Raw genomic sequence first — 9,213 nt, 5'->3', positions numbered from 1 at the left:
TTGGTCTTGCGGTTACTGGCCTGAAACGTCCATACTGGGTGACGATTGGTATACGAATGTTTATTTCCACGCATATAGATTGGTACAAACGCCAAAGATGTAGCGTAAAATATGGTACATGTATTGTTACACACGTCATAGACGTTATGATAGCTATGGTCGGTGTAATAGTACACACGCCGTAGATGTAACGTAAAATATGATTCATGTGTTGATCCAAACGCCATAGATGTAACGTAAGGTATGGTCTATGTTTTAGTACACGTGCCATAGATGTAACGTAAGGTATGGTCTATGTTTTAGTACACGTGTCATAGATGTAACGATAATCATGGTATGTCCATGTATATTGGTTTAAAGTCTATGGATGTAACGCACACTAATTCCTTTTAAATCTAGTAGCTGAAGCCAACTTATATAAATTGAAGGTTGATTAATGTGCACTGTTGATACATTATTGAGAACGTGGTTACTTTGCTAATAAAAGATAGTCTCGCGCCAACTAGCAAATCGAAGAGAAATCACACTGTACACTTTCTTCACTCTGTATACTGAAGACAAGTGTCGTTTCGATCATTGATATTCCATTAATAGACATCTTACTTTTATTGCACAAGCTTTCCTTTTATTTTGGGAAGAACACAAGTCGATGGCAGACAGACTGGTTACATGTATATATCAAGACACACATAATGGTTACAAGTTAGACATTAGCACTCTATGATCAGTATATTGTATCCAAAAGCTAGCAGACACACTCCAAGTTATTCACGGAATTCCCGCGTGAACGAATTTAGCATTTAAATGAATATGATTAAAGGTAGCATCCCGTGTACATGTATATTATTTTGATAAATACGTACACTCTATTTGGTGAATATAATTTCATTTTATTCCTACCACACCACAGGGCATATACTACACACTTTGCCTGATTTGTGTGGCTTTGCAACCATGAAACCACACTAGCACACTTTTGGCACCCATGCGGCACTCTCAGAAGGTATCGCTTCTGCTGCGACCGATTCGTTTCTTCAAAGCGTTCTTCATGTTCAGAAGTTTTGACTTTTTATTCGATTCTGGGCCTGGTGGACGGGCAGTCGGGTCAAACTTTTGACGTGTTCTCGTAAAATTTGACGTAGAAGTTCGTCCATAGATTCCAAAACACCTTGTGGGCTGTCCGCTACGGAAATTTCATATTTAGGGCAGTCAAGATCTGCTGCCAGCGCTGTCCCTTCATCTTCTGTGACAGATCTCGCGGTTAGGATGTCGCTCTTGTTTCGCCACGAGAACTAGCGGGATCTCTACGGGTTTGTGTTGGTACAATGTTTCTTTAAGACGACAGATGGTACAGAAGGAGTTCCGGTCTGTCACAGAATACATCATGACGAATCCATCTCCGGATTTGATATGATTCTCCAAGTCGGCAGAAGAAGTCTACAATGACAACAACAATAAGCAATAACAATTTGGTATTGAAAACAATTAATATTGTTCTGTGGTTCTGAGTACCATATTTATTCAATCTGCATAGGCCTATAACTGAGTTCTTAATATCAAATTTCGAAGAGTAGACCCAACATACCGACCTTCTATAACCTCGCTATACTGCTAAGAAAAGGACAAATAACATTTCAGAAGGCATCGGCATATTGCTTCAAACCTATCGTAGTTTCTTATTTCAAGCCATAAATTCACTGCAGATGTAGCTCCCCATTGTCCTTTGGTAGCTCTGTAGGGCTGTGATTACGTTTACTATCGAATTTATACAGCTTTCACCAGTTTCATGCTTGTCAGGATTCACTAGGGAAGACACATGGGGACACGTATCCTGGAATCGATAGCTGAGACACTATGAGTACGGACAGACACATTTTTGGCGCCCAACAGTAGTGTATTGAAGCCGGTAAGGGTAGTACAGAGAGGTTTCAGGTAAGCTTATGAATCAAGACAGGGCTGCGATAGCGTACAACCCTACAGAGCTAGTCCTTTCGGGACATTTACGTAACTGAGAGCCCTCTGTGTTACATTTGTATGTATAGCTCTTATTCAAACTCTCCCCGAGTAACAAGGCTAGTTGTAACCTAACGGGTCTGATTCCCACTCGAACGCACATCTACAAAAGCAAAAGACACACTCATTCATGCAAGTGCTAAACAAGTCATAATATGACTCTCGATACTCTCTTTTAAATTACTCGACAACCGCCTTTATATGTAGGTCATCAACATTACTTCTCACTGATGGTGTGACACGTATTTACTTTATTTTCTCCAAAACACGTTTGCCTGTATACACATTCACTCCCTCATATTAAATTTTCATATTCGATCTATCAGCGTTTACATTTCAACAAATTTCCCTGTGAAACTGAGCTTTGGGGATGCAAATTTTGTGATAGGAATACGGCTAACCCAGGTGTTACGTGAAGTATGCAATGTTTATTACGCATGCAGGGTTAAAGTGCACAGTATATGCTATACCACATAGGTATAGATGTTATACCATCTGTGCGCGAACAATCCACATGTAATCACCAAATCGTGTTTACTGCCTGCCGACAAAAGCCTTCAGGCAGCCAATATTTATTGCCACTGCATCGCAACCAGACCCCGTCAGAGGAGGAAGCCATGTCGTTAAACCCTGCTATCAAGGCTTTAAATGCTATACTGCAGCAATAACATGCGGGCACTCCAGCCTTGTACATTCAAGTGTTTCATCTATATGGCTCGTTCTGATAAACAAGGTCTGGTTGTAAAGCTATCAACAGGAAATATTGTGTTGTTTGCATTCACCTGCGAAGCTGTATCCACAATCTCCAGGGTAATATCGTCCCCTCGGGGAGAGTTCACTTTGTGAGTGTACACCATTTCTGAAAGGTACAAAACAAAGATCACCCTCATCGTTTATCTCCTTTGAATGAACAAATGATTATGGGTTGAACACCACAATTACAGTTTTTCGGCCATAACGTGACTTAGGTCCTTTACAGTTAGGAACATACGACATATATAGCTGTGCAATGTCTATAAAATAATGAAGTAGTGATACGTCTAACGTACCCAGTTATATATGACAGTTGCAATAGGTGATGTCTACGGCATAATCACGGGCATTTTTTTTTTGGCAGGCCCTTCCGGTTTGGTAGACCGTCAATTATTAAATAGCGAAAGAATAATGTTAAACTTGAACTGCTTTTAACGTTATAACAACTTTTCAGAATTTTAAATAAATTATTAAAATTATCAAAACATTGCACTGATAACAACTCCCTTGCCCCCCCCCCCCCCCCCCCCCCCCCCACCAACACACAGGGTTTTACCCTCCATACCAAAGCAATGATAACTAACTCATATAAAGAAGGTTCGCCCGGCCCAGCCGATAAGTCTATTATAAGAAGAGAAAACGTTGGTGTTGTTAACCAAAATTATGTACCTCGGTACCTCGGACACCAAAGGATAAGCCAGGGTATTCTACATAGGCCTACTGCAAACGAGAGCGGGTTGTCTTTCTTGTTTTGATGGTGTGCACGCTTCGGTGGTAAAGAAAAACTTGCTGAGTGAAAATTCCGTCTTGGTAGGGGGGTAACCTCAGCCAGGCTCGCTTAGAGGGATCCGTAATGAATGTTGTCAAACTCGTAGTTATTCTGCTGGAACAAGGTGAGATACGACTGGCTTTATCCAATCACACGGCCCCACACACTGCTACATTTACGCGGTAACCGTCGAGCAGTATGCACAAAACTCGTGTGTCTTAATTATACCGACACTAATCACACAAGGAAATAGCCTCACGGCTCTGCTGCTATTATATATGATTCTGGAGAAACTCAAACGGTTCCCTCAGATGAAACACATGCAGTGATCATAGTTTACACAATAATGGCTTTGTTACAGTGGGTGGAGAGGGGGGGGGGATCTACTTACCTTTTGTTGTTCTCGTAATCTCCAATATAGCGCTTGGTGATGTACCTTACAACGAATGCTGAAAAGTGGTAAGGGATATTAATACAACACAAATGTGTAGTAAGGGATACTAATACAACACAAATGTGTGGTAAGGGATACTAATACACTCAAGAAGTTAATCTGTTACATTCAACAGAAAGTCTGAGTGATGCTAGAATGTATTCTCTTATAACTTAATACTGTGTCATATTAATATCCTGTTAGTCTGTTAAAACATATAATTTGACGTTGAATTAATGGAATATGTGTGTTATATTTAACAGAGTGATGTGTTGCAATAGTCGAACACATTCCAATAGCCTTTTTTGTTAAAATTAACAGATTAAGTTTTTTAATGTACAATACAAAGATGTGGTAAGGGATACCAGTAGACTGCAATACAAATGTGTGGTGAGGGATATCAATACAAATATTTGGTAAGGGATAAAAATGCGTGGTGAGCGATGCCAGTAGACTACAATACACATGTGTGGTAAGGGACAGAAGTAGACTACAATACAAATGCGTGGTAAGGCATACCAGTAGACTACAGTACAAATGTGTGGTAAGGGATATCTGTAGGCTGAACTCCAAATGTGTCGTAAAGGATACCTGTAGACAACAATGCAACTGTGTGGTAACAGATAGACTACCAGTAGACAACAACACCTCTGTGCGGTAAAGGATAGACTACCAGTAGACAACAATACCTTTGTGCGGTAAAGGATAGACTACCAGTAGAGAACAATACCTTTGTGCGGTAACGGATGAACTGCCTGTAGACAACAATACCTTTTTGCAGTAACGAATAGATTACCAGTAGACAACAATACCTTTGTGCGGTAACAGATAAACTACTAGTAGACAACAATACAACTGTGTGGTAACAGATAGACTACCAGTAGACAAGAATGCAACTGTGTGGTAACAGATAGACTACCAGTAGACAACAATGCAACTGTGTGGTAAGGAGTACTCATACAATTTCAAATGTTTTGAACATACAGTCGGCTTGATTCGCTACAATAATTTGTCTAGCTACAAGGATGGTCTTAAATTTATATTGATACACACAGAATTGCTTACACGCTTAGGCCTCAGATTCCATGGGAGACATGAAATGAGATGAGACATCTGTCTGTATTTGAAGATAGCGCTAAAGTTCAGGGGTAGATCGACCGATAAGACCAGGTGATGCTTCAGTGTTTCATCTCTTTGAACGAATTTGTTTAGAGACCCATTTAGCAACACCATAAACACGAAAGGTTCCAAGGTGCGAATGCTGATTAAACGTTTGGCACCTGTTTTTGGTTTGGTTTATGTTAACACGACGAATCTTTCCTCTTAGGTGTTTTATCTCATTTAATTTACCGAAGAACACACTTTGGTGTTACATACCTATCTCTGTACGCCTCAGCATGCAGGCCTCTTAATCTCTTCATATATATAAAACTGTGTAGTCACTAGCAGCAGCTAAAGTACAAAACGATTTGACGTAGACGTGTTTTTAGCTCAATTCTTGAACAGACATGATTTGTGTAAGTTGTATATACATACCTGATTTACCGACTCCACAGCCTCCCAACATAACTATCTTCGCCTGGGTCAGTTGTTTCTTGGACGGACTCGGTGATAGAGACATGTTTCACTTCAATCGCTCAACTTTCCTGACGATTTTGGCAATAGTTTGAGACAAAGTCGTTCTCGATATGGAATTCACTTTCGATTTGTGCCATCGCCTACAAACGGGTCCCTGAACGGGCGACGATGACGTGTACAGCCATAAGAAGATAAGGTGTCTTGACATTCAGACTTGAGTATACAGCATCCCCTGTTGCCACACGAGGAATATCTGTGGACTCCGTAACAAAATCACTCCACTCCTTTATGTTTGTAGTCCCAAAATATTCCAGTGATTTGAGACCGTACAGAAAATCAGGAGAGGGATACACAAATTTGCAGAATAAAGCACTGCTTTTTAACGTTTGATTTTCCTCCTTGGTGTCTCGCTTCGTTGTGTACAGTAAGAGCTCTGCGTGGGGACAAACGCGAAGGAAGCTTGTGTTTTACTTCAGTTTCGCCGAGGAGATAACAGATGCAAGGTCTTCCGACCGGTAATGACGTCCTGTAAACAGATGACTAAGTCAGCTGGCTCTGTGGTACCAGCTCGACTCTGTTACAACTTATAACACGGGTAAAAAATAGAGTTAGAAGGCAGAGACCCAAACTCTTATGTCTACGATATATTATCACTCGTATCAGAGATCTCAAAGAATTCCTGTTGGTGCGGGTTTGTGAGTACCAGCTGTTTTTATGCGGTGTATAGTCATGTACGAAGATGGTCTGTAGTGAGTGACAGAAGCAATCCTGCAGACTGTAACATCATCTTGCCGGGAGCTAGGAGATGAAAAAAATGTTCCCATCTGCCCGACAGCTTCATTCATCCACGCGCCGGCACGCGAGCAGACAACTTAAACCGAATCAGATGGATGGTAATAAATGCCTGGGATGAGAATTGCATAGGGCTACGGAGCTTACGTAACGTTCGCTGTTTTTTTGTTGACAATCCACTGTTATGGGGCTCAAGCTTTAGAGTAGAGGGAACTGGGTAACGGCTAACATGGAAATTGCGCAAGCAAGCTCATATGTTTTCAGTGACAATTGAATATAGCTACCGTCACATGATGCCAGGCAGGCTGAACAACGGCAAGACTGCTCTGTATCTGTGGATTTTTGGCTAAAAGCCCTCTATTCCTGTGAAATACTGATAGGTATATAACTTCATCTACAACAGACTATCACTTAATTCGCCGAGATCTGATACCCACTATCCTCTTCCAGCGGGGTTCCAGCAGATAATTTCGTTCAGCAAAAATATCTCAGCGTGAATTAACTGTGACACCTTTTTTAACACCCGTATATCATCAATTTTCAATCAGGATAGTTTCTCAGTGTAAGTTAATTGTGCACAGGGTGGTGTCTTAGAGCGACCATAGATCAGAAATTGCTGATATAATGTGCGGGTTTCCCAAAAAATCTTTTCATCAGTCGGCACGTCCAAACTCAACTCCTGTTTACATATGCCTATCCCGGCAGGTTAAGTGTCTAGAAGGCTACCTGATTTCCACCTCCCGGCAGTATCTCCACATAAACATCTTGTACCAAGGAGATTGCTCCAGAGGACGGGTCGTTTATGACACATAGGCAGGAATCATACAGAATTATCTGTGTTGGCACCGGCTTTAGGTGTTTGTTCTCAAGTCATATCAAGAGTAGGTTAAACGCTCTCGGGTATATGTTTAATTGCAGTCGAAACACAACGTATTTACAACGCTTATCTCTAACATGGCTTATCAACAAAATGAAATGTTATCAGACAGCCCTTCGCGAATAGGCTACAAATATTTGACAGTATAACGTTGTACTGTGGAGTAGGCAGTTCAAAAGTGCGAGGGCCTATGTAAATATCACGCACCTGTATATATACATTTACTCTGTCCTCTGTCCCAGACAGCAGTCCCGGAAAAACACTATACACATAAAATAAGGAAAATAATACACACTCTATATAAAATACACATCCCGACATTTATTCATTTAGTAGGCTTCCAAGTTCAAAGCTGGAAGCCTTTTCCTTTTTTCTGCGGAGGTTTTTCTTTGAAAACTGCCTATTGTTTTAAGAATAGCTGTTAAATTCTTACACAATTCATCACCAAATCACTTGGACTCCCTGCTAGTGCATAAAACTTTACCCATTTGTGACCCACCTAACCCCATATTGAAGAAGTATGGAAATCTCATCCGATTGCCTTGAAAATTAATATGCATATGCAAGACTACTTTCATTATCAGGTTTGCAAAGGACCTGGTATGGTAAGATGGGGAATCAGACCCAGTGCACGAAACTGTGCACCTCAAGTGGCAAGACTCACTACAGCTGCTGACATACTGGTAAGGCTACTTCTTTTTTTTATGGCAAGCATGCGGCTTATAAAGCTCCAAACATGCACTGAAGGGACGTATAGGTCATAAAATCGAAAAATTGTAGCCGGCTTCAGTCACACTGACATTTTTTTTTGCATTAGGCACTGTAGATCATTGCGCTACAAATGTAACTTCCTGAAAAATTCTTGAGCACACCGTTATGCACTAATCAATTAAATAAATATATAACAAATGTAACTTTCAGCCTCATACTTCCACTACGCATAACGTGTTAATGATAGGGCCAGATGTGCTCACAACCAGGATTCACGTATGATGTCGCTATAATTGCCCAATGTTAAGTAATACCATAGCTTATCTATTCTTATTTATGATAACACTTATTTAATGCTAGATGACCTTTATCTTTAGTCACACAAAAGTATGTTTCCAAAGAAAAGAAAAAAGAGCCACAAGATTAACTTTTTCCCAATATGCAAGTTGTTCGCTGCATCGACTTTGTTAGGCCACTGTGCTGTGGAGGATGCCTGATAGACCTTGGCAACAATACAGATTTTTAACTTGCTAAAATATGACAAAACTCATCACATTACAAAGCTTATGTTTTACATATGAAGACAAACGTTGACCAAAACGAAACTTTGACAGCGCGTAGAAATGCACACATAAAGGTTTCAGTAAAAATATTTTTGTGGTTAATGTTGGTCTTCATACGGCAAATTAAAACCAGTGAACGAAAAATTGACGTTTTTGATCCAGAGTGCATTTTTGGAGGGATATTACTAAGCAGCCATCTCTTTTATGGCACTATAACTTTCGTGAGTGCTTCGATCAAGTTTTATACTTCTGATACCGAAATTTACAGAATTGTGCTGGGATTTTGAAATTTGCACCAGGTCCAGATATTGGTCAAGTCACGAGATCGCATATTTTGATTACTGAAAAAAACCCTGTCTTTGTGAGTTTGTCTAGGACGTAAGGTTTTATGTAAACTGCAATTAAAGCTCGCAGATGTTACAGAGATACAAAGGTCAACTTCCCTCTAGAGTACATCGTAACCAGTCCACCACACCAGTTGTTATGAGTGTGCAGTTTAAAGGATGATTGATATGTGGTTGCAGAGGTGACAACGTGTCGTGCCTTCCGTGGTTGCTGTGGTAACCAGAGTGAAAAGTCACTATATATGCCCATATATAATATATATGCATATGTAATGAATTCACCTGAACTCTTGTGCACAATGTGATGGCGGTCAGAAACGTATGGTGGCCGACAGCATCCATCTTTGACTGCGGTTTTAATAAAACTACGACCTCCATGG

At 40.5% G+C, this 9,213-nt stretch overlaps 1 protein-coding gene across 1 annotated transcript; it reads right to left on the bottom strand.

Annotated features, from left to right (window-relative positions):
• Positions 1-452: 452 nt before the first annotated feature.
• Positions 453-7,174, bottom strand: LOC135482211 (ras-related and estrogen-regulated growth inhibitor-like). The gene is given in 6 exon segments (XM_064762082.1): positions 453-1,080; positions 1,083-1,280; positions 1,282-1,437; positions 2,796-2,874; positions 3,930-3,984; positions 5,505-7,174. Coding segments are annotated over 6 exon segments (657 nt in total). The 5' UTR covers positions 5,590-7,174; the 3' UTR covers positions 453-996.
• Between the last annotated feature and the right edge of the window lie 2,039 nt (positions 7,175-9,213).

This window comes from Liolophura sinensis, chromosome 1, assembly GCF_032854445.1.
Source record: "Liolophura sinensis isolate JHLJ2023 chromosome 1, CUHK_Ljap_v2, whole genome shotgun sequence".
NCBI classification, from domain to species: Eukaryota; Metazoa; Mollusca; class Polyplacophora; order Chitonida; family Chitonidae; genus Liolophura; species Liolophura sinensis.
Note: the sequence above shows the minus strand (reverse complement) of the source record. Positions and strands in the feature narration are given on the sequence as shown.